The following is a 27336-nucleotide window of genomic DNA, read 5'->3' as shown; positions in this document are numbered from 1 at the left end:
CAATAATATTAGGAGGTTATCAGTATATAAAGATGACAGAGAGCCTGCTGATGATGATGAGCAACAGTGCACTTCCAATGCTGAACAGCATAAGCAAACCTTTTTTGTTTTTAGCAGTTAGACTGAAGTATACCAACCCAAGAAGCTAAAACTGGCTTCACTGCAAACACTCCACTAGCTTTTCAAAGCACTCTAATTGGGCCTGCAGTGTTTCACCACTGCAAGACTGACATGGAGACTGAAAACCGGGACATTATCCACTGTATGCCACAGAAAAAGGACACCTTCTGTCCTGCTGAGCAAGAACTTGCTCACATGCTGAGTATTTTCAGCTTTGTTTTGTTCTCAGACCATCAGCATGACAGGTGTCAAGGGCATTTACTACCCCCAAATCCAGTGCAGTTTGTGCTATCTCCATCCCTCTCTTATCATCTGAAAAATGATGGATAGGAATGAACTTTGGGCACATTCCCTGTGACACAAGCAGATCTGATGACATTCAATAAGTCATAATACAAAAACAAAAAAACAGTCATTAACACAGGGAGATTTGGGAAAAAAAAAGAAAAAAAAAAAAAAGCTATAAGTAAGCACAGAAAGGGCTTATTAAGCCTATGAAGTGGTCCAGGCTATAATCTATTTGCTGTACCCAGTCTTAGAATTAATAAAACAAATCCCTCGATAAGTCTGACAGAGTTATTAAAGGACTGATATTCCCCCTCAGAACAATCTGAAGCAGCAGAGCTGGAGTCACAGAAGGCTGTGCTTGGCTGAGTCAGACAAGGGTAAAGGACTGGAAGGAAGGAAGGAAAACCCACCCAAATCTTACTGTCAGCACTGCTTGCCCCTGTCCAGCCTATACTGGAAAGGGTCAGTGGCTATGAAACAAGGGCAAAAACTGCAAGGAAGAAAACTCCACATCCTCACTTCTGCTGCCAACCTAATCTCGCATGAGGCAGGAATACAGATGCTGCTCCACTGTTAAGCGTGTGTGAGATTTTCCTTGGCTGACATGCCAAGCCACAGTGGGGAGGACATCTTATACCACTGTCCTTGGCTGCTACTGCCTGAGCCCTGACCTTGTACAGCCTTTGAGGACAAGAACTTTGCCCAGCTCGACCTCACATTTACTTGTGCGGTATGCCAGTACCTCTCCTTTGAGGCATTGCGGCATCCCAGGATAGAAGTGATATAGTATATAAAAAGAGACTTGGCATTTTCACTTTAAAAGGGACCTCCTGCAGACTTCACTGGGTATCCCAGATATCATATCTTCAAAGTCATTTATATGTATTTCTTGGAAGATCTAAGTGTGTCTTATTACATCACTGAATCCAGTTCATGCTGGAAATAAAACTCACTCTTGCTTTCTCAGTATTGATTATAGCTAGTACTGAATCAAATCTAGACTTGCTACAAGATTCAGTGCTGGGAGCTTTGTACTGTATTTAAGGAATTGTTGATCTTGACAAGACCTCACCTCCCTGTTTGGCCTTGTGCTTAGGGCTCAAAAAGTCCATGTGTTAGCATGAATATTCACTGTAAGAGAACCTTCTGGAGTGTCCCATGTTGGTCTGTGAATGATATGACAGAGATACAATTCCAGCCTACCAGGAGGTTAGGAGTGTAGCAAACATAATAGAAGGTACCACAGCATGGGAGTGAGAAGGAAAATTCAACTGTGGTCCATCTGATGCCGCATGAAGGCAGGGTTTACTGCATTTTCTGAGATGTAAGATTTATGTGTTATCTATATTCCTCTTTTACTCCATCTTATTAAAGCTATTTAATTAAGCTATTTGTTTTCAGGCTTTTCTTACTAAGTCCAGAAAAATCCCTGCATCTTTTCTCTCTCCCTTACACCCACCAACTCCCCAGTGCAAAAGAGTTCTAAGGGAAAAACTCCTCAGAAAGCCCATCATGGTGCTACTCAGCCACCTTAGTTTCTTAGCCTCTGGGTTTGGTATAAGTAAGTATCAACTAATTATTGATGCATTCATTCCAATTCTAATTAGGATGGAATTTCACTGTGCCTGTAAAGTGAGAACTCTATTTATTACACATAAAAATATATAGTGCATGCTCCTCCAATAATCATCCTAAATACTGCATGAGTAATCAGAAGAAATACATCTTCTTTCCCTCTCCCTCCTACACCTACATATCATTTTTAGAGTAAATGTTAGTGGGTTTTGTTTTTCATGTTATTGCTGTATTTGCTGCCACAATATATATATATTTAAATTAAATAGGAGCCATCAAGAGGTTCCATTGGAAGCATTTGCTTTGTTTATTGTTGAAATTTGCTGCTTAGAAAAGAGTAACTGCTGACTTAAGTAAATGTGAAACATAATGATGGGAAACAGCTGCATTCTGCATCTTTCAAAATGCTAAATTTCAGTGTACAAGTGTCTAAATGTAGACCTCCAGCATTCAGCGGGATCCATGCAGATGCAGACCCAAGTGCATAATCACAGGTCAGGGCAGGACCTCACACCCACTGAATTCAGCAGATGTCTCTCCTCATTGAATGGACTAGAATCAGGCCCCTACAATTACTATTACAATCACCAGGAAGAAATGATCCCTCTCTCTCTCTCTCTTAAATATACAGTACAAAATACTTGTGATTATTCTTAACATAATATACATAAGCTTATACTCAGAACTGAGAACAGCTAGAAAAGATGTGGGGGAAAGAGCCTGGCATCTTTTAGGTTCTGAAAAAAATATTATAGAATTTCTACTCTTTTTAAATTGGCGAAAAGGAGGAGTCCATGCAATAAATAGCTCCCGTGCTCTATTTTTTTCAGATCTGTTATATAAAAGATGCTGCTGAGCAATATGTAGCCTTTCATTTCCATGCCACTAATTTAAATCTACTGTATGTCAATAGAGATGGAAAGTTATTCTTAGATAGCAGTCCTTCCATGGCCTAAGTGAAAGGAGACAAGAGAATCCTCAGTTCATATCCTGGCTGATTTGTACATCCAGAAAAGCCACCATCATAATTATTGGCTTCCAGCAGCGCATAAACATGTTAGCACTGCACAAACTGAGAAAGCATAGGCCCAAACCAAGGAGACTGCCAAACACACTGCCAGACACTGACACTAATTGATATCTCACCAGGGTCTTAAGTACAGAAAGAAAGAAGGCAAAATAATATGTTCTAAGTGCAGTATTTTTGCAGCTGAGCTGTGCCATAACATCAGAGCAGAAACAGAAAACTTCCACCATGTGTTTGTTGTATGCCTAAAGGCTAGCTCCTTTTCCACAGAAACTGTTATTCTTCACCAGCTGGGAGTCCAGCTCTAAGTAAGTCTTCATACACCAAAAGCACGGAAAAAGGTTTTATAAGCAACAGTATATACCAGGCTGTCCCAGGGTGTTTGCATCTCCACATGTGAGATGAGGACATAGAAAGTCACAGCCCTTTTCTTCTTCCCCAAACAATTCAAGGCCCATACCAGAGCAAGAACCAGGGAAAACTGTTCAACCGACTGCAATTATATCTTACAGAGATTCATTCACTGCAAGGTGAGTAATTAGTCCCATAATAAATAGCTAATAAAAACTTTCTTCACTAGGAAGACATAGATCTGAAACAAAATAATAACCTTTTAAGGAGCAAAGACAAAATTCATCTTTGGATTTCAGTGACAGTTGTTAGAATTATTGCTGAAGGATTTGGAAGAGGAAGTGGCAGGGAGGTACTTTCTTTCACATGAACTCTCATTACTAACAAGTAACTTACCTGCTCTCTCTTCAAGAACAAGTATAGATTTCAGGGGAAATGGCTGGATATCAGCACCCTTTGAGGACAGTATGAGAAAAGCATTTCAAATACATCAAAGAAAACTGAAGTGTGGTTTACCTGAACTGGCATGTGACCTGGATGCCTTGTCAAAGACATAATGATTAACAAGAGTAAAAAATTCCATACTGCCATCTCACACGTTGCAGAAAAAAGCACTAGCAACTGGAATTAGAAAGTTGTTGAGGCTGGAAGAGACCTCTCAAGATCATCTGGTTTGATCCATGCAGGTCAGGTTCAGGACACTGACCAGTCATGTCTGGAATACCTCAAGGATAGAGACTCCACAACAGTTAGTGAAGCACCTGGAAGAACAAAACAGCCCAGCTAATTAATGAAAGCTGGTTATAATCTCTAAGCAGTCCAGAAAGGCATATCATTTATGAGCTAGATATAGCCATAAAGAGACAGGGAGATGGTCCCGGAGACATACTCCTTTTTCTTCCATGAGTAATGCAAGTTTAAAAAGAAGAAAAGCACAGAAAATAGTTTGCAGAGAATCCCAAGGACCTGGTAGGAATGAAATTCCTATTATGGAGTTTCAGTACCATCTGTTTGCAGTGGAAGGCTGCATGATACAGCTAGCCTTGAGGGGCTCAAGATGAGTCTTTGTACCAGAAGGCATACACAGGAAAAAACATTCGAATATGGTAGTTTACTGCTGCTTCAAAGCAAACATTAGAAAGCACACTGTGAGACTTCAGGTGAAAGTCAAATCTGTAGTGAAAATAAAAAAATAAGTATAATACAAATCCTGAAGAACTCAGTGAGTTTTGAACTTAGAATACAAAATCGGATGTACCTGTGTAAATATGTGATATATTGATATTACTGCAAAGTGCACCCCAATAATTTCATATTAATCCAGCATTCACATGACCAGCACATAGAAGCCATCTTTTTACCATGTTTCATAAAGCCTTAAGCACTCCTATTTAAAACTTGCACTGTGTAGAGCTACTCCTCTATTTTTAATAACATTCTCTTGAATGTATAAGAAGCAAACTGATGGTTTTACTCAGTTGCTTACCTCCCATCTGTCACACTCAGCAGCTACTCAACTAGAAACATTATGTCAGATAAGGCTGGGGGACAGCTGGGTATCTACACTGGTGATTTGGTACAAGCCAACAAGGAAAATCACAGTGTTGTACCACCTAATCTGGCATGCTAGCTAGCATTTACAGGGAAGTAGTAGAAAGTAATACAAAACTACACAGACACAAAATAAAGCCAATATGTATTTGGCAAGTAACTTGTGCATAGGCAGTATATGGAACTGCATCTGGGGCACATGGTATTTTCCTCTGTGGTAAATGGTCATGGAAGACCTGTATTAACAAAATGTATAGAAGGATATTTACAATGACTTTTTCAGCAGCCACCAATTGAAAAATATCAAAAGTCTGCTGAGGAAGCTTGCCAGCTTGGAAGCACAGAGCAACAGGGTCATTCTGTCTTGATAATGCTATTTCCAGAGCCCAATGATTCCCCAGTGGGAGAACATCAAGTGCAACTCCTACGTATTGCTTGTATTACTTGTATTGCCGTATAATTCAGTGAAACAAGCAGAAAAACTACTCAAACAAGCCTGACAACTTTCCACTCAAGGGCATTAAGGTAACTTCCCCTGCTTCTGAGAACACTATAAGAGTGTTCATCACTGCAGATAGTTCAAGTGGATGTCCATGCCTTACAGCCATATTGCCCTGGAATGGTCACAACCACTGTCACTGCAGGGAGGACAATAAGGAGCACTCTTATATAAAGGCGAGGTGGAAATGGGATCCTCTTGCTTTTATGGTGCCAAAACAGAATATATTGACCTCAAATGACACAAGGTTAGAGGTGAAGCCTAACAAATACCAGCAGTTCTGCACACCAGTGTTTTAGGCACCAATTACTTCAGACCAATACAATACAGTTCAATCTCCACTTCTCAGCGTCCAGAGAAAACTATCAAAGAGGAGAAGGATATTGTCTTTCAGTCATTATATCCATAAACTTAAATTGTTATGAGTGAAGGCCTAGTTGTACCTTCTGTCCACTGGGGGAGGCAGAATATTCTCCTGCTTCTCTACATACTATGTGCTTGATGAACCCCCCTGCAATGACATGAAGAGCCTGAAAAAAAACAGGCATTGTCTTAGGAACATCGAGGCCAACAATAATTCATAAAGGAATGTCCTAGAAACCTGGTGATGGTAGGCAAGATCTGCAAGCTAGTCTTGAGCTTGGAGATGTCAGTGGTAAAGGTTCACTTTAATAGAACCATAGAATGGGCTGGAGTAGAATGGAATTTAAAGATCATCTAATTCCAAACCCCCAGCCATAGGCAGGGTTGACAACCATTTTACTATCCTGAACTTCATATAGAAAATGGCTTGTACGCATCCGCTACATTTCTTCAACCTAGAAGAGGGCAACAACCTCCCTTATTATTTGGTGTAACGTAGCATGAGCAAAAGCTGCTTATTCACTCCTACATAATCTCTTGTGTGACTCTCAAAGGAATCAACACCCACTTCTATTTGGGGCAAGCTACCTTATGAGTGACACCCTGAAAAAGAACAGGAAAAGGATATAAAAGATTAAACTGGACAGAGAGCTACAGCCATGCCATGATTTACAAAATAGGATGAGACAGTCTCCAAAGATTTATTCACTGAACTCTGAAAGTGCTCCTAATCACTACTACAGATTTACAGGTGTAAAATGTGAGTGGGCTGTATTGTTAGGGAAGTGGAAGAGTGTTATTCTCCAATATCTCACTAAAATTCCTGGCATGATACTTAGGTTGCTAAGAGAGTAAAATCTAATGATTTGAGTATTCACTGCAATTCGATGGCAGGATGCAAAACCCTAGAAAGCAGCAGTTGGGCCTTCCAGTATTTCAGAACATTAAGTCTTGTTTCCTACTGCAGTTATAAAGTCCTGACTTGTATTACAGCTGTAGTCTCAAAAGTGAAAAAATTCAGTCTTGGCCAGAACCTCTCTGAATATCTAATATCTTTGGTTGGCTCATTTGACATCCTCTAAGCCATATTAGAAGTCTCTGAAACTCTTATGAAAACTTCTGAGCACTTAGCAGCACCTTGATATACCCTAGTCTTCATGAAGATGACAAGGATATAGTTGCTCATTTGGTAGTGAGCATTGTTACTGCTTTGTCACTATAACTTACTTGTCCCAATTTTTCCCCTTACCAATTTTCCTTCATCTCAGATGCAGTGCTGACTTGTTTCTTACAGACTCCAGATCACTCAGCAGTGTACTGCCTCATGAAATACAGATTATGATTCATTTGCTGGATACTGTTAACTTTGGGCCATCCCTGAGAAGGTCTGAGGCATGACCTCGGTGATGACCTTCAAAATACAGGACCTGGCACAAGTATTGTCTATCATCATTATCATAATGATGATTAAGATAGCCATGGTGTTGCTGCCTCAGCAAACAAATAATATCAGCTCTAGCAGCCTTCTGCTTGCTGTCTTTTCCATGCTAGTCTATGCTTTCCTCTCTGCCATAGTAGGCTCTACATGAAGACGTACAGCCCTACAGACATCTATTTGCCAGAAGGTGTCTGGATCTTGTCTCCAACAGAGCCTTCAAGGACTGTTCCAGCAGATGGAGCTTTTACCTCATGTCTTGCAAATTAAACATTCTTGTAGAGAATGACAATAAGGCATCTGTTTCTTTATGAAGTTTCCCAATACAGTAGGGATGCCTGTTGTGTCCAATCCTTTCAATGATTAAACTCAGAAAACAAAGAGCACCTAAACCTGACTGGCTGTGAATCACAGAGGTGTCTGCATGATTCAGACTAAACAGACAGGAGCAACTCACAGCAAAAAGTCTAGGAGGTAACAAAGATAGACGAAGACTTTTTCAGAAATGACTTTAGCTTGAGTGCATTAGACATATACCAGCTTCTAGTTCTCTGTCATAAGGCCCAGAGGGAAATAAATGAAGGCCACAGCGCTTTCAAGTCATCCCAGGAAAGGGAGACTCAGAGCTCTTACAACTCTTCTAATTTCACATACATGGAATGTCTGGACCATAGGATCCATAGTGACATTTGAAGACATGGAAGACTTCCCAAAGGCTAACTCTGAGAGCAGAAAATAAGAAAATAAAAAAGACTGTTGTAGGAAAAAATACTAAATAAATAAAGAGAGAGAGAGCGCCTGTGTGGCTTCAATTTTCTTACACCTGGCAAGATTCTTGGGATGCTTTTGATGACTGCTAGGAAGGCATGAGGAATGTCTCTTGTCTAGTATTAAGCAGCCAATTCCAGCATGGAAATCCAACATCAAAAGGTGCGAGACTTTGAGCTTCACTAGTAGATAACCAAGGAAGAGATCCTTAAGTGATAGAGATGCTTTCACTTAGATAATGACAAATAATAGAATGTAAATGTGAAAGCAGAGCTTTATCTTTCCAGAGGTGCCTTGGAGGCTGACAGGTTTTCCATGCATGGGCACTTCCCACGTAAAGCACACAGAAATTGGGAGACTCACTTTCCTTTTCCTTTGAAGACTCACTTTCCTTTTCCCCTGTTACAGAGCTTGCTCCCTCCCCAGCCTCCTGTAACTTTGCCTTACAGATTGCTTTGCCTCCCAGTGTCAGTATGTGAAAGCTGGCTTGGCCAGTCACAACCAGGAGACACTTTCCCTGCCAGCCATGATCATCCTGACAGTTCTGCTTTCTCCTCACATCATCTGTCACTTCTCTCTCTCCACCTTCCCTTCCTGAAATCATCCTCCCTCAGCAACCACATTAGGGTTGGGGTCAGAGGAACTAGGAACAGTGCCAAAGCCAGATCACTCTGCTTCCGTCCTACTCCCAACACAGTGATGAATCTGCAAAAGCCAGAGTTAAGTTTAGGGTGGGATGATTAAGCTTGGGTGAAAGCAGTGTAAAGCAGCAGAGCCATAAGCAGATACAAAAATCAACTTATAATACTTGTGCTTTGGGAAGAAACAGCCAGAGTATCCATATCTAGTTGTGGTTTGGCTCATGAAAGACTGCCAGAAAGATTTAAGGAAAAAATCCATATAGTCACAAATCTGGAGACCATTCTTCAAATACCTGTAATGGAGTTAATTGTTCTAGCAATACATCTCCATCTGGACTGGACACTCTTTTGTTGTGAGTAACTTGAGTTTCACTTTGACAGCACTATCAACAAATGTCACTCTTGGTTCTGGCATTACATGTTAGTTTAGATATGTTTCCTTCTGGCTTAGTTCTGCTGATGAATTTTATTACAGGCCTGAAGGAATTACAGTGATGTGCTTCTTCGGAGAACAAGCCAGTAACTTTCAGTTGAGTATTACACTAAAACAATCCATAAGTAATGTTTACAGCTTCTGCAGTAAATTAGTTAACCTTGAGCAAAAGAGTTACACTTATGGTGCTGTTTAATGTCTTTAGCAATGTCATAGTCAGTGGGATCAAGTGCACCCGCAACAAATTTGCAGACGATGCTAATCTGAGCAGTACAGTTGATACAAAAGAAGGAAGGGATGCCATCCAGAGGGACCTGGACGAGCTTAAAAAATGGGCTTGTGAACCTAATGAGGTACAGCATGGCCAAGTGCAAGGTGCTGCACTTGGGTCACAGCAATCCCAGACATGAATACAGACTGGAAGAAGAACTCACTGAGAGCAGCCCTGCAGAGAAGGACTTGGGGTTGTGGTGGACAAGAAGACTGACAGGAGCCAGCAATGTGCATTGGCAAACCAGAAGGCCAGCTGCATCCTGGGCTATATCAAAAGATGAGCTGCCAGTCAAGCAAGGAGGGCAACATCCAAACAGAGCAACACGCTAAAAAGGGATAGCAAACAAGATGGTTTCAGGTAACAATTATGTGACAAAAGATACAAAGGGTAGAATTTAATGGATATGGACACTCTATTCCATTAGATAGGAAGAAAAAAAAAAATCAATTGACATTTTACAAGAATTCCTAAAATATGAAGCCTAATTTTTAGCTTCACATTCAGTGTAAGCCACAGTATTTTGTGGCTTTTCTAATACACTTGGATGAAAGTAGATAAACTACTATATTGTTTAATACTTAGGATTTAGTATTCTGGATTCCAATCCCACCTCAGGCAGCTTCTGACATGATACCCTTCAATAATTCACAGTCTGTTTGCCTCTCAGTTTTGCCATCAGTAAAATGGAGATAACATGCATTTTGCTGTGTGGTAGAGTGATGTGAAGGCTGACTGATTTATCAGTAGTTGTGAGATGCTTAGGAATACTCTGATGAAATGTGCCACATGTATGCACAATTTATTATTAACCTGACAGCATTTTAGCTCTTTTATTTTCCTGCCTTGCACACAATTCAAGTGCAGGATGCCTGAAGCAGATTTGAATGGATGCCATGTGGCATTTTGATTGTAGCGGGTACTATCATTTAACTCTGAAATTCACAATCTTAGCACCAAATTAAAGCAGGATTTTTGCAACTCATTTTCTTTTTTTCACTCAGTTTTAAAATATATATATATATATATATATACACACATACATATTAGTTTTCTATGAGTTCATTAAAGAATCTCAAACGAAAAATGTTCTTTAGGCCAAACCTCCAGTGGTGAAAAAGGAAGGAAATAAATGTTATATGAAGGTTAAATGATCAAAATAACTCTTTAGAAGCCCAAGTTGGTCTCAAAGCTCCAAGGTACCTGGGTCACTTTTCAAACCAAGACTTAACAGTAGCATTTTTAAAAATAAGACCAAAAAATCTAAAGAGATTTTGGTTTAGCTGTCAATTTAAGCAACATCTTCCATCAGTACGAATAAAGGCTTTTCTTGACTTAGTGTATGAGATTAATTTTGAGAAGAATACAATTCAAATGCTCAGATGTGCAAAAAAATTTTGTACAGTGGTCTGTACATTCCATATATTCTTACAGCACAGCTCATTAATGACACTGCATCTGAAGTTCAGGCATCCACCCTCTACAGAACAGCCAGACCTTCCCAAGGAGAAAATAACTAGGTAAGGGTACACCTAGAAAATAAAACAAATGCAATGTACATTTTGTTTCATTCCCAGACCTGAAAACTGTCAGCTTTCCACAACATTTTGTCACATTATCAAGAAGCAATTTCATCTCCAGATGAAAACCAGTAAAAACTGTTACAAATGCCCCAAAATAGTGGAATATAGATTCATAGATTTTTAAGGCCAGAGGGAGCATTAAATAGACCTACAATAAAGCAGTGACCTCCACTGTAAGTGGTAGCAGCGCTATAATTAAACACCATTGACAAATGAGGTCTGAAATCACAGCCAATTGTTCTCCCCAGACAGAGGATCTGAACAGTTTGGTTTAGCTATCTTTTGCCTCAGGCAAACTGGGAGTCTCCACCCTGGCAGTGGCAATGACAGGGAAAACATCCCAGAGCACAGGAGTGGCTGTCATGCCATACTAGTGCAGTTCCCAAGTGATCTCCAAAGGCAGCGCCTTGCTCATCCAGCCCAAATCTCAGCTCCAGTTGGCTGCATTTCAAATAATGTTTCTTGCACAAAGAGATATTTGTTATGTTCTTCACTGGAAATGCCCATCGTCCAGTCCTCAGGCCCAGCTACACTGCAAACTGCTTGGGTTCAATTTAACACACTAAAAAACTAAAGACCAAAGTGCTGACAATCTCTGCTTCCCAAATCAGCAGTTGTAGCTCTTGTTTAATATATGCAGCCTTGCTGCCTTCACCTGTCAGTGCTGAGGGACTACACCATTCAGTTATAATAGGACATCTGAATCATCACATGGGGAATAACCCAGCCAAATCCTGTCCACCCTAGATCATTCCTCAGGCCCTTCCCTTAGTGGAGCTCTTGACAAACAGCAATACCTACAGATCTGTCACTTCAAATGAACTTAAATGATAACAGTGCTTCACATCACTCTTCCCTCCTGGGAGGTTTCAAAGGGCATCGATATGACTCATCATCCTACCTGTGCTTCAGGCTCCCCTGGCTAAGAGCTAGAAATATGTTCTCCTCTCTCTGGTCAAGTCAAACCTAAGCTAGGTTCCATTCTTCTGCCTCCACTTTTGGATCTGACAGTTCCCACAGCTGTATCAGAATGGGTTTCAGTTCACGGGTTTTCATTAGAGCTTTTTAGTCAGAGTGGGAGCACATGTTCCAATGTAAAAATTCTTCAAATATTTACTGATAAAGAACAGTAAGATAAAAAAAGAACAGCAGTATGTTCACATTAGGGATAACAATGCTAAGAAGCTACTGATAAAGATTACAACAGCAAAGTGCCCAGTGGAGGAACAGGAAGGATTTTTGCCATATTCTGCAACATCACAAATTTTCTTGGAAAACCTTCTTTCTTCTTCTATTCAATAATAAACTTTCAGCCATACTGCTGTCATTGTAACACAACTTCCCATGCTGCCATGATCACACAGCCACTAGTAACCGAGCCAGCAAATTTTAAGCTATGTATGCCTGCATTAGTTGTGCCTCATCTTTGAATACAACTCAAGCTGCGGTCATCCACAGGAATGTAAGAAGGTGACTGCTTCAGGATGACAATACATCCATTTTTATGTATCCATTTCTTTTTATGTTCATTGATCTCCTCTTATTTTCCCGAGATATCAAAGCTATCTGAATAAAAAGAACCCACACAGATCGCCAGCTCCATCAGAGGTCTGACAAGAATCATGCTGGGCAGTCCATTTGCACAGCATTCCCTCTCCTTCAGTCTAAGTCTGGGGCAGCTCACACAGAAGCCACAGTGCAGAAGGCAAAAATACTGAAAACACATATATTCTGGGTAGATTTCTAGTGTTTTCTTTCAGCTTGTCCTAAACAAGCAATTTAATTGCTCAGTTTTCTCTTCTCTCCACCAGTCTCTATCTCTTCTTTGTCATTTTGTTTTTAAGAGTAGTTTATTAAATAATGATACCACAGACTTCTTCTGTCTATAAAACAAATATATAAATATATAAACTTTTATAAATATATACACACACACACACCTTTGGGGAATAAAAGTAATATATTTTCAGCCACATAGAAAGCTTAAGGAATTTAGCTGCAAACATCACTGAGCTATGAAATTCACATATCACAACGCAAGCTGCTCTCATCTCTTCTAGCCATCTCTGCCACAGCTGGGTCTTCTGAGAAGCCTCAGCAGACAAACCTGCATTTAGCTCCACACACTTTTATGCTACCTTAAGGAGAAGGGAGACACTCTGGTCTGAAAGCCAAGCTGGCAGGATGGAAGCATCAGGAAAGACCAGATGTGTGCAGAGGGTGACACACCAGAGGTTTGGAAAACTCAGAGAACAATATTTTCCTTGAGTACTGAGGCAACAAACTGAGAAGAAATAAAAATCCACTCAAGAGACTGTGCAGTCCACGAAAAGTTTCTGAGTAAGCAGCAGCCAAACAAAAAGCAAGCTCGGGGGCACGCCAGCAGCATTACAAATTGAAGCCAGATTTTAACCTATAACTCAAATTTCTACATCTGCAAATGAACCATATTCCATTCTGATACAAGTCTGTCAAACACTCAGAGCCAAATCCAGTCCATTATATTCACTAAGGCTCCTTTACTGGCTAAATTTCATTCTGCACACCTGAAGAATAAAATCCTGATAACAAAACATCCCTTCTTCACCCACATAGCAAAGTGCAGACCAGCTACAATCACACAGAATCACAGAATGACCCGGGCTGGAAGGGACCTCAAGGATCATGTAGTTCCAACCCCCCTGCCTGGCAGGGCCACCAAACATACACATTTACTAGATCAGGTTGCCCAGGGCCCCATCCAACCTGGTCTTGAACACCTCCAAGGACGGGGCATCCACCACCTCCCTGGGCAGCCTGTTCCAGGGCCTAACCACTCTCCTAGTAAAGAACTTCCCCCTAACATCCAACCTAAATCTTCGCACTTTCAACTTAAAACCATTTCCCCTTGTCCTGCTACAAATAAGCACCTTGGCTATATCAAACAAACAGGTTCAGTCATGTTGGCCAGAGCTTATAGGAAAAGAAACATAGCAAGATACCTTCCTTTTCAGTGCCTTTCAAGTACTAAACATTTGCCAGCTTTGGGCTAAGTAGGCAGAGGTGGGTTACTGCACAGAGAAAAGCATCTCATCAACACCTGGGGTTCACAACAGAGGGCATTTGGAGGAAGTCAGTGGAGCAGTGGGACAAATACAAAAGAAAATCCAAAAGCTCTCCTCCCACTGTTCCTATCAGCACCCTGCAGTGCAGCACCTGCTCCGCGCCACCCAGCGAGCTGCAATGCTGCTGGCGCTCTGACTCCATCAGCACAGCTGCAGCCCAGGCTGGGACAGCTCCACGTGCACCCAGCATGACACTACATAAAGCTGCAGGAAAATGGAAATTTCTGTGAAAAAGGAAGATGAGGAGCACTCCTCAAATGTGGCCACTCAACAAGGAAAGCTACTTTAATTTCTAACCACAAGCCAAGTGAGAAACCAGATGATCAAACCAGGTCACCATTCTCAGTGCTCATCATTTATCATCATTTAACTGCCCTGCTATGGTATTTATATGGTTTTACCTTTCTAATACAGAATCATATTGGGTTCTTAATTCTTAAAATAGGAAGCCCCGTTGGCTACATATTTCAGATACAGAAGATGAATCATAGAGGGTAACCTGGTACATATCCCCTGTGAAGTACACTGAGGTGATTCCAGCCTGATTCCTTTACTTTGCCAGCAAATCATCCCAGAGATGCAGGACTCCTGTGCCAGAAGCAGGAAATGAGTCTCAGGTGCATAGCTAATGCTTCAATGATGGACCATCCCTTCTTGCCAAATACAGAAGTTCTTTAAACATTAAACCTTGATCTCAGGATAACAGGGTGTGCAAGTGCATACACTAGCCAGCTGAAACAGCACTACAAGCAATGCCATCAGCAACACGGAATGAAAAGTCAGTGTTCTCAGCTCCCAGGCCCACTGTAGAACAAACACATTCCAATACAATATGGTTCTGCTTTGAGAAGTTTATGACACCCACATGCCTCCCCCCCTCAGCTTGTGGGCTGTTTTGCACCCAGCTGCCAGCTCCTGGACCCATTCACATGTGGTATTGCTTTGCTCTGCAGGGCAGGTTAGCAATGACAGTGAGCTTGTCTGCAATGAAGGATTGTGGGATAGAAACAATCTGGACAGCAATAACATGGCAGTCGCCTTGTTTTCTAGAGATGAAGAAAGAAGTTTTGCTATTCAGCGAGTTCAAAGTGGGTCAGCAAAGGAACAAGAGGTGAAGTGTGATCAGAGGCTGGCCTGGGACAGGTGGCCGTTCTACTGTTCTGTCACGTGGATTACCAACCACCTCCTCACATGTCGGGGGGCTCAGTGCTGAGGCTGACGTGCCGACATCCACCTTCTCAGATCCGTGCCAGTCTGTTGGTTGGATGTTCTCCTCCTCTGCTTCCTTCCCTGTAGCTTTCTCACGCAGTTTCCAGCATATCAAGGTATTCAGGAGAATTATCTCTTCCAGTTTTCCACCAGAACTTAATAAAAACTACCCTATGGCAAATGACCTGCACATGTCCATCCTGGAGTAGAGATGAAAGACAGACTACAGCATGTGTTGTCCTGCTCGGGGCTGTATTCACTGCTGACTGACCTTCATGACAGGCTGCCTAGCTCAGCAGAAGCCTGGACAGTAATAATAAACCACATCTTATTTTCCTTTTTTTTTTTTTTTTTTAAATTTTTTATTCCCTCCCACCCACAGGGCTAAAACAAAGGAAAAAAGACTTCTTCCTAAAAATCAACTTCCTGACCCTTCCTTTTTCTGGGTTGCTAAGGGAAATTCCCGGCTCCACACACTTCCATGGTTATTATTAGTTCTTTTTACCTTTTTAAACATTGTTACTTAGTAACACACCAAAGTCCCAGTTTAAGTCACAGCGGCACACATCTGGGAAGGAGCAGGAGCCACCAGGCTGGTCTGGGGGCTGACAGAGGAGGCTGATACCCATGCTGCAACTAGAGTAGGTCTTGCACGAACTCAGCCCATTAAGTAGACTCTTGAAGTCAGTCAAGAACTGTTCTGTTACAGAGTCAGGGAGGTAATTCTAAGACTGAACAGCTGTTGTAAGCAGCTTGTGTAAACTATGGTTTATTCATTTGTAAAGAAACTTTTTCATCCTGTTTTCTCCCCAGTCCCACCTGTACCTTGTGTACAACTTATTCTCACCCTACGCCAGCTCCGTCACACAGCAAATTGCAGTCTGATTCTGTTACAGCTACAGCCTGCTTCGTTTCAGTGAAGGCAACATCCAGGCTTTGCCTGCCTGCTGGCTACAACTTGTGTGTTGCCTGAGGGCTGCAGCTGATCTGCAATCAAGCAGAAAAGGATTGTAGCCTCATGGTCATCTATAATACAGAAGAATGAAACAAGAAGAATATAGCTGTCAGCATCTATTGCAGCTGGACAGAATCAGTGGCACACTTCATGCAGGGGCCTGTAATCTCCCTGTGGCTTCCCTACATCAGAAGCAGGGGAGGGCATGAGATAAACCCAGCTCAGCAGGAGCTGCAGGCAGAGCCCGCTGAGCAGGGAGGGGAGATGGGTCCTTAGCCTTTTTTGTGAAGGAATGTGTTGGGTCTAAGCTGAAATCCTGTGGCTCCTGCTCAGCTGTGGTATTATTTAAAAAACTAGCAATGCTTAAACTGCACTTTGGAGTTTCAAGGCACCTTAGAAACATTAATTAATATCTTAATACATCATCTTTCTTTGGTGCCCATCTGGCAGTGTATCAAAAAATTACCACCAGACTGGAAAAAGAATCACTATTTTAAATAGAACCGAATGAACTCAACCTAAGAATAATGAACAAGAGAAAGACATGGGGAAAAAACAGAGTTTACACCAGCTTTCTGCCCAATAGCCTGAGCTGGAGCACAAGCAGATTTGCCTCTTGCACCACTTACTCCATAGCCCTTTGAGACCATCAATTCCAGAGTTTTACACTGAAAATCCTGGCCTCCACAGTGTGCCCCTGAGCTGCCTGCTGTCCTCAAGTGCAGAGCACAAGACCAAATGAAGGGTCTGCAGCTGTTTATTGCTGGTGAATTCAACAACCAATTTATATTCATCTATCAAGGAATATGCAAGTGGAAGCAAATATTATGGCCGTGTTCATTTGTTTCTGATTACAAAATGTATGATTTACATGATGTATGTAATGCACATGCAAATTAAGTGCACCCATCAGGTTCATGGCAAAGTGCCAAATTAGCCCTTAGCGTTACAAAGTTCGCGGTGGTTGGCAGGGAGGTGTGCTGACTACAAGAAAGGCTAAGGCAGTCTTTTTAGATGCAGCCAAAAACTGGGCTGCTCCAAAGAGCAGGTGGAGGATAAATTCTGCAGTAACTTGTCTCTTTAAACGAAGCTGAGGGGCTATTGAAAAATCTGTTCCCGCTGCAGTTAAAAGTGTGATAATTACAGAGCAACGGGCTCCTCTGTCATTCAGCAGGCAGCATCCCCAGGAAATCTTGCTCTGTAATCAAGGGAAGAGGTGCAATCAGGACCCTATTCAGGCTTCGTTTAGAAACAGCCCCTGCAGGCAACACAAAGGCTTCAGCGTGGTGCTTTGTGATGCTGGTGATCACATCGCGCCTTGGTTCTGCAACTACAAGCAGAGTTAATGTCATTTCTGAGCACATCTATTGCACACCTCCATCCTCCAAGTCCAGAAGGGGCTTGGAAGAGGGGTGAGGTCATGGACCAAAAGAACTGTATCTCCGATGCCACAACAGTAAGTTGATCTTTCACATCTTTATGTAGGAGGGAATTTCAAGCAGACTAAGCATGACAGTGTGGTCCAGAATGGGAAGATATGAGAGACAGGAGCTTGCACATCAGGCTGTTAACAGCACTGTTTGCAAAATTTGAGTAGGAAATGTCCCAATTTGTTTTCTAGTTGGTTGGTTTTGGCTTGTTTGTTTGTTTTGTTGGGTTTTTGTTTTGTTGTGTTTTTAACTGACATGAACATATTTATCTGTGCTGCTCACATTCTACTGGAGCCTCATTCTCTTGGCAGGAGCCTGATCCCACAGAGACTGATGAGGTTCATTAGAGGGGAAGGTGTCTCCGACTTCAACTTTCATGTTTAATGGCACCACTGCCCAGAAACATACAAATTAATTGCTACTCAAATCAGCCATCCTTCGTACCCTACAGAGCTGTCAGACTCAATGAACCTGTTTACTCCAACTGCAATAAAAATAGCATCACATTTTATTCAAAACAGCTAGATTTTCTGAAGTGTGCACACATTTGCACACGCATTCAAACACACAAATTGCACTTCTCACTGACCAGCAGTGACCAGCTCAGATACCCATCTGGGCACGTATCTATCATTACACAGAAAATGCTGGCAACTTTGTATGCACAGTAAGTGCCAAAAAGCTTTCTGCACACTGGGATGTGTTCTGGTCAGAATTTAGTTTTGTCTCATTATGGAATGGTTGCTCTCTACTGAGGTTCATTGTAGCTATACTTTGCGTTATAATAATCTCTAATACTATAAATGGAGCTTAATTCTATCAAGGTATGTATCAGCAGGTTCCACTCTCTATATTTTATTTTTCTGGACATGGAATAAATGAGAGTGCTGTGGTTTTACCATCTGCAGACACAGGTATCAGTCGATAGCCAAGTAATGGCCTGGACCCTGTCAAGAGAAGTCATTATTAAAAAAGTACATTGCATTTAGCTGTTCAAACAGAAGTTGTTATTGATTGAATCCCATCAGTTCCCACTAAAAGAGCCAACTCTTGTGACCAAATGAAAATACACACACAGACTATGGACTAGTAAATACTATAATGGAGTTAAAGATCCTCTCCAAAAAGGGAGTTGTTGATATCCAGTAAAAAGAGCATGTCTCTTTCAAAAACAAGATTGAGAAAAAACAGCCATGTTGAAAATAAGTCCTGCAAATATCCAGAGGCAGAATAAAGAAATAAAATAAAAGGGAACAGTTTATTGACAAACACTTCAATCTCTTGGAACAAAGCAAACACAGAATATGCAAGATGGTTAATGGCCAATCATGCTACAGGCAGAAAGAGCCTGTCCTGCCATTCCTACAGTGTTCTACTGCTCATTCTGACATAGTTGGGCAATGGAAATCCAAAACCTTTGAAGTTTCTTAAGATTTTCAAAGTCAGATTTAAAGGTAACTTGACTTCACTTGGCTCATTTTTTGTTTCCTCGACAATTTTCTGTGTCTGCTTTTTTCCACCTACTGAACCTGTGGTTCTTCCCTTCTCACAGTTTACACAGGCACTAACATTTCAGGGTAACAGCATTTAATACACATAAATCACCACTGTTGCAGAACAGAGGGGACAGAAAACATGGCTAATTATAATATCCTAACATAAACCAAACATACACCATGAAGTAATACAATTTAAAACATAGGACTGGACAAGGTGGGAATTGTTTGTGGAAATCTCTGTATTTCTTCCATTGGAAAAGTCCCCTGCACAGCATCTTATGTGTGAACAAAAAGACCACAGTAAGGAGTGAATTAAAAGTGTTTATTTAAGAAAGGTACACTGTGCCAAACTTCTTTCCTCTGCCTTAATAGAAGGTCAGGATGAAAACTGATTAATCACTATAGGAAACAAACAGCAATGGTGACGCATGGTTTCAAAAGGTAACAATAACACTGCACAATCTGCAATGCCTACAACAGAAATATTCCTGGTTTCAACAGAACATGGATTTCATCTTGCTCCATCCTCCCAGGAAATACAGAAATTCCACAGCTGAGCCTTGGCTAGACTCAAAACTGCCCCACAGGTGTATATGGAAGTCTCACTCACTCACATTCTCTAGACATTTAATGAAAACCATGTTCTGTTGATGTCTTGACCTGTGAAGTCTTGATTCATTAGCTCAGCAGCAGAAAAAGGCTTATATCTGTATGATTCAGGCTCCACATGTCTCTTCAGCTCTCATGATCTTCCATCACTCAAAATTTGCACTTGAGCACCAGGGCTCCAGTTGTTCAAGTGCTCAGTCACAACCAGAAGTCTCTCCAACCCCACATACTTCATGGCTTCAGCAAAGGAAATCATTCTGGCTCAATACAGGTTTAGGCCAGACTGATGCTGAACAAAAAGCCAGGCAAAAAATGTGGAGTGTAAAGATTCAAGTCTAGTTTGGAAGACATGGAAACTTGGACAAAAATGGGAGGAAAAAATGAATGTAGTCAGTCCCTTACCAGCCATTCTGAAAATGAGTTTATTGTTGCACTTCAGTTTACACTGCTACTTATTATTAAATACTTCAAATTTTATTACTGTACCTGAAAATTCGCTGCAAAAAGGAGAAGTTTCTTTAGTACACCATAGATCTCTACAGCACATACAGTTGATATTATCCCAGAAATCATATTAGCCTTGTCTCTAAGATGGCTATTTCAGTCAAGAATTATGAGTTACGTAAAATGGTAATGTATATTATTCTGTTATTTGGATATAAGTTATCTTTTATCATTAATAGCACTTAAAATTAACGTATGTATAGATGCTATGCTTGTATTCCAAACCTTCCCTTCCTGTAAAAACATGCTTGCTCCTCCTTATTTATGCTGTAAAAGAAGAGCTGTATTTACACAGTATTTCTGTACCAGTACTGACTTCCTTTTTGCTTACATGTCAACAGTATATAGATGTTACTTTTAACACTTTTCAAATTCCACATACTAAGTTCCAGTTAATCTACTTCTATTCCCAAGTCAAGGGATGGTAATTGTGATAAGTAAGACATTAATGCATTTTGACAAAATTTCAAAGTGGTTTTATTTCTTCTTCAGACTGGACGCTTCTTGCCCAGTTTCATCTTTGGCATAAGCTCAATCTGTTGTGCTTAAACCCAAATGTCATAAAATAATGCTGAGATGAGATTCTCAAATTCACACTGATTTCCAGTCGATTTACTTAACTTTTTGCACACTGAGAGTTAATTACCATGACACTGCTAAAGATCAAGGAAAGATGCCTGAAATATTCTTCATTATGCAGTTTGCTTAAGACTTCTAGACTGAAATTTTCAAACACAGCAAGAAACAATGTAGAAACACTCAAATCCCTCTTCCTTTTGCAATACTAAAAAAGATCATTCAGCACTTCCCAAAGTAATTTAATCAAGGGTGCTAAAACAATCAAGCCGCCATTCAGCAACTAGTATGCAAGAAAATGAAGAGAAGCACAGGGCTTCCACAGAGTGCAACAGCTTGCACCAACTTTGGTGGCCTAACCTTTTAATGTCCTGTCAATCAATTATGTTAGCCATATACACATTGCTCATTTTTATCAACAATTCACTCAGCCTTGGTAAAATGTTGTTGAATTCACCCAGATAGCTAAGATAATTTCTTACCAATGTTTTTATCAACATCAATACTGGGTATTTCTATATTCACCAATTCATGCTGTCTACCCTTATTAATAAGCTGCTGAAGAAAATCTGCCCATGCTACAAACATAGCATCTTTTCAAAAAGGCACTTTTTGCAATTGTTCATGCTCTCCATCTACTCTCATTTCATTATTCCCAGCTGGAAAAAGAACAGTGGAACTTTAATTCCTCTGATAGCCACCAGCAGGGATAAGAGCTCAGTCATAGCTTTGTTGAGTGACAAATAAACTCTTTGGATTTCATAAACATCAACGGGAAGTATAGAAATATTTTCTTACCTTCAGAACACAGCTTGCCAGTATACCCAGTAGCTGAGCAGTCACAGTGTGGCTCACCATCCAGAAGAAAGCAAGTGCCACCATTTTCACAGGGGTTTTCTGCGCAGAGCCCTTCCATTTCCAGTCGGACTCCTTGACTGCCCAGGAGCTGCGGCTCAGAGTTGCCATATTTCAGATCCAGAATAAATCCTTGAAACGGAGGCTCACTCAGAACACCATCAAGGGTCAAGGCGGCAGGACGGATGTCCAAAGGAACTCCACCCACAAAAAGGTCGCTCACAATATTCATATACTGACGCTGTGGACGTACCTCACCTGCTTTGGCTTCACCATCCAGCACTAGCACTGTCCGAAGGTGATTGCGGCTGACCATCAGGAAGTGCCAGTTGCTGTCATTGACCTGCTTATCTGTGATAACTGTAGTCTCTGCACAGTCCACACTGAACTGGAGCTGGATGCGCCCATCAACAAGAGACAGACAGAGGAAGTCACAGACACCACCGTCATCAAAGTAGAGAAGCAGCCCAGCAGAGACATTGGTCTTGAACTGGAAGCTGAGTTCACTCCTAGTGCTGGCATCCCAGCGGAGGAAGCGGGCCCACTGATTGGGGATGCCCATGAACTCCAGACCCAAAGAGAGACCCAGCAAGGAGCCCAGCAGCAAACTCACCTTCAAAGTGAAGTAGACAGAGTGGAGAGTGAAGCCCATTGTTTCAAGAATCTGCTTTTACCAGGATTAAAACAAAAGCCACACTACTGGGAGGACAATTCCAGCAGTCAACACTGAATCTGTTAAATCCAGCAGGAAGAGGAGAGCACAGACTGAGAGTAAGGAAGAGCGGCTGGAAAGGGAAATAGCAAGGGCACGTGATCAAGAAGAAATGCCTTCTCTCCAAGCAAAGATCTCAATTATCCAGAGGCCTTTATCTCGGATGTACAGGATATATGAAGTGGTTTCTCCAGCTGGTGTACTTTTGTGAAGGGCAAAGTTACCCACAGTGGTTTGTTTTGGTAGAACACAAAGGTGACACTGGTTGTTCCTTGGAGGGAGGAAAGGCAAAGATTAAGCTAAAGCCTCTGATTCTGGTTTCCTAGAAGTGATGACAATACTGAAGGAGGTGGAAGTAAGATGGAAGAGAAAGTGAATTCATAAAGTATGTGATCCTTGGGAGGGCAAAAGTGAAGTCAATCCTCATGGTGCACTGGTGGCACTCCAGCTCATAATTCAACGCTTGGCACTCAGAGAACTTGCAGGACCTGCAGAGTCAAGAGAAGGAAAATATAAGGTTGGTCCTACTACTAATCATATCTTTACCACAAAGATTATTAAGCCCCGAATCTTCTTTAAATTTCTTGATATTCTGGCCTCTTCTTTGTGCCTGCAGATAGCTAAACAGTCCTTCTAACCATTAGGAATATCTACATCATCAAAACTAAGAGAACCAGATAGAGAACACACCAAGAGGTCTGCACACACCACAGCTCTAAGTAAGAAAACAACACAACAAATTATCTTACCCCTTTGATGAAGGTAATGTCAGTGACTAAGGAGAGAGAAGCTTCCCTGCTAAAAATTATCTCTATCCTTTAGAGTATGAGAACAGATGAAGGAAGAATATTATCCAAACTTCTGTTACTTTTGTTAGGCTTCCTAGCACACCCAGAAAACATTAGAGAAGACAACTCCACTGTCAGCCTGTCATGCAATAGCTGCTTTTACTTTACATGTACTTTAACAGAGACCTATGTAACCTGCAAAAAACGTGTTATCCAAAGTATGTATGGCAACCTGCAGCTAAGATGATAGGAAACTTGTAAATTAGATGATAAAAACTGTCTAAGCACTTAACCAATTACCCTGGTCGAATGGTTTGGCAAAAAGGCCAAGTTTCCCCCTAGATAAGAGCGAGCTTCTGCACTGGGATTTAATTCACCTCTGTCTATTAGCATGTGGGTGACTGTATGCCTAAGTTAGGAGAATGTTTTAATATGACAAGTAAAGATAGCACAAAGCTAGGATCCATCAGCAGGGGGGCTTGTTCGCAGAGATGGGCCAGGCATAAGAAAAGCTTAGGAAACAGCTAACATTAGCAAAGATACAAAGCAGGAAAGAAGGTGAGGTGAATCAAGGCCTTCAACCTCCCAGAAAACAGCATGAACATGGATTTCAAAAACTGGGTCAAAAATACTGTGAGGCAGCATTTGCCTGGGACAGGTGTTTAGTGATATGAGCGAAGTGAGTTGCTGGAGATGTTGCTCCTGGCAGATGCCTTCCAACCCTGACACTCACCTTGGTCCAGAGGTGCTGGCCCACAGACACTGTAGAAATAGGCAGTGCAGAAAAGCATAGTAAGTACAGTGCTTGAGCTGGAGGAGAATCAGCCTACAAAGGCGGGTATAGCTCACACAGTACAGCCTCTGCCTTACCTGCCTTAAGAACCTGCAGGAGATTTAAGTCTCCGGTGCTGTTGATCTGGCAAATATAGCCAGCACAGAAAAACAAGTCACTTAGAAAACAAAATGGATCAATTAAAAGAAAACCCTCAAGCTAAAAAGAAACGTGAGCTTTTGGTGCCCAGTGGAAAGCAGGCCTGCTCCCTGCAGCTGCCTGAGTGGAGCTTGTTAGCTAAACTGCTATAAACACAAATAAAATCAAGTCAAAACCAGAGGGAAGATAATTCCTTTTAATTGTTAACAGCTTGGCTTGGGAGAATGGGAGGAAGAAAAAGGAGGTGTTAGGAGAGGTGTAAATGAAGAAAAAAAAAAAGAAAAGAAACAGATCCAAATGCTCAAATCATCTGATTTCCCAAAGATCACAGTGTTGGATCAATTCATGAGGGTTTTGGGGTGCTTTGAAAATCAAATAGAGGAAAAAGTATGTGGCTCTTGTCCATTTACCTTTCTCCTCTGTGCTCCCTGGTGGCTCCACTAAAATAGCCCATGATTTATGGAGAAGGAGAATAGAGTGAGCAGGAGGAAAGAGAGAAAGTGATGACCCAGGCTTGGCATTATTGATGAGATGGGAATAGGAATATAATAATGTGTGTAAATTAGCCAGCAACGTGCTCCCAGCAGCTCACAGTTCCCTTTACCTCACATCTACCATAGCAGAGCTCCCTGCTCCATCAGGTAGCTCTGTGCTCAGCTTGTGCTCAGGAGATGGCAAGCCCAGCACAGCCCCAATCTCCCACAGGGGCCCTGTGCAGGGGATCCCACACAGCAGCTTTAATCCTCTTGGTCAGAGCAGGTTGCAGTGCCTGCACCTGAAGCAGCCCTCAGCCTTCCTACTCTGCTCTCCCTGTTTTAAAAGACTGACTCTTTGAGGAGCAGTAGAACACAGTGTACATCACAGCATCAGGTGTGAGCAATCTAGAGACAATCACAAAAGAGATCTACATGCCCACAATACAGCTGTACAAAAAACCTGCCTATCTTTCCAAACCCCATGCTGCTAAAATCCCAGTTTACAGATGCAAACAAATCTAGGGCCCCATGGAATGCTTCGGTCTTTGGGATACTTCAAGGGAGCAGTACTGCCTTGTACAGATCTCTGTGACATGGACACATGCTCATGGGTTGATGACAAAGGCAAATGAAGGAAACTTACACCAGGCAGCAACAGTTGAATGGAGGCTGCACTGTTGGTTGAGTGAAGCCAAGGAAATCCTTCTCTATCTGTTCTAAAGAAGACGGGGCCAGGTCTGCTTCAGTAGAGGAAGATGGCATAAAAAATAGTGAAATGTAGATGTAATTTTGAGCACTTCATTGTATTTTGGGCACTCCAGAGCAGGTTTTGGGAAGACTGCCCACACTCAACAGGCCAGGACTCCTCTAGAGCTCTGCCAGAACCCTGCAGCCCAACCCACAGCACTCCCTGCTACCTGAGCTCTGCGTCTCACACAGCTCAGCATGTGACAGCAAACTCCACCACACAACAGCAAGACCTGCAAAGAGCCAGTGTCCTTTTTAGTACTGGCCAGGATTTGATCTAAATCTTGAGAGAGCAAATTCTGACGAAACATGCCTTTGCTTTACTCATTTCCCATAAAGAGTGATCCTCTTAAAGACACTGAGAACAAATACATTTCTGCTCTTATCATTTTATTTTTAACATAAATACTACCCTAGCAGCCTCATAGAGCATACTGCTACCATAGCAATGCACTACAGTTTGGGACAATAACTATAGAATCTCATACTATTTTCTTGTATTTGCCATCTCTGGAGATCTCAAACTTTGCCACAGAATGAACACAAGAAAAAGACCTCATGATGGTCACTGCCTCCTCCAAGCACAAAGTAGCAACATTCCTGTTCCAACTCCACTTATTGCTCACGCAGAAAAGTAACACAACCATAGTATATTTTAGGCTTAATGCAAGTTAGCAGCACGAAGCAAGACACCGAGTCTGGATGATATCAGCCCTTCAGCAGACCAGCATGTGAGACAGCACTTTGAACACTTGTTACTCTGAAGGAGTGAGGTTAGCTCTGTGTGCGGCACCCTGGCAGCCCGCACACCTCCCCAGCCCTCTCAAGAGTGGAAACAGTGAGAAGGCTGTATACTGCCCAGGCAGCTGAACATCCTGCTTACACTGGGCCCACTTAAGGAAGCACCCCACTTATACTATTCCAACTTCCTATTCACAGGTCTGACAGACTGCACAACTTCCTGAGCAGGGAAAGTGAGGCAGCCCTGCAGCAGCAAAGCCTACCCACCGCCATGCAGCTGAGGTCACAGCCATCCATTCTGCAGCCCACAAAGAGAGCCTGGGCCACATGCTGGAGTGGCTCTCAGCTGCTTATCAGCTGTATGAGGAGAGTGAATGACATTATCTAATTGCCAACTAATTTCCATAATTACTGACTGGCACACTCTGTATGCAGGGTTAATATCTCTGCAAATGTCTCACAACGCACCTGCTTAGGAAATGGAGTGAGAAGCCAGGCACTCTGCTGCTTAGTAGCCTATTTACCCCACTGCACAGAAAGGCTGCTAGAGATGGGTTCATCACTGTCTCCCTCCCTGGTTACTAATTGCTTGGGGATGAATATTTTGGTATTTTCAGCAATTCCTTGTGCAGAAAGAATAATGGAGTTGGATGAAGCCTGGGATTGTCTGCCTTCCCCTACAAAGCCCTACCACTGCAAACCTGCATAGGTCATGTCATTCCAGCTAAGGTCACTAGACAAAATCCCACTTACACACTGATTGTAGAGGTTACTGTCCCACTAGTCTGCCACTCATTCCACGACCAGAACTGCCCTTCATGCCATACCTTGTGTGGAGTACAAAAAAACACATTAGTGACCATAGATCCATGTATTTTTACTCAATGCAAATTCACCCTTGCCATTGCATTCACTGGGAAAGAAAACTGAATGGTTTACTTTTTTCTCTGGCCTATACTGAAGCAGAGGACTTTGAAGAAGGGCCCTAATTTGGCTCTGTTTCCATATGCATTCTCCCAGTCAGCTCAAGGCACAGCAATCAGATAATTACAGCTCAGTGACATATGCTGCTTAAAATGATCCAGTGAAAATCACAATCAATAATTGATATTAAAAGCCAGGCTTGCCAGCGGCAGAAAAATGGAGAATTAATAGTATTTATTCAGCCTGTCTTCACTCATCCTGTTCTCTAGTAAAGAATGGGCTCACTTTGGCTCATGGCTTGAGTGTGGATCTCCACAGACATCACTCTCTTTCATAAGAAGAAATCTTTCTGCCTGATCCATCCCCAGATG

General features: G+C 41.9%; 1 protein-coding gene across 1 annotated transcript in view; it reads right to left on the bottom strand.

Annotated features, from left to right (window-relative positions):
• The window catches only part of NRXN3 (neurexin 3), an 887537-nt gene that overhangs the window by 819984 nt on the left and 40217 nt on the right, over nt 1-27336 (bottom strand). Inside the window, exon 2 of the mRNA XM_032445108.1 lies at nt 21590-22846. Within this exon, the coding sequence (XP_032300999.1) occupies nt 21590-22298 (709 nt within the window). The 5' untranslated portion in view covers nt 22299-22846. The remainder of the gene's footprint in view (nt 1-21589; nt 22847-27336) is intronic.

This window comes from Coturnix japonica, chromosome 5, assembly GCF_001577835.2.
Source record: "Coturnix japonica isolate 7356 chromosome 5, Coturnix japonica 2.1, whole genome shotgun sequence".
Classification (NCBI taxonomy): Eukaryota; Metazoa; Chordata; class Aves; order Galliformes; family Phasianidae; genus Coturnix; species Coturnix japonica.
This window is presented reverse-complemented; position numbering and strand designations above follow the sequence as displayed.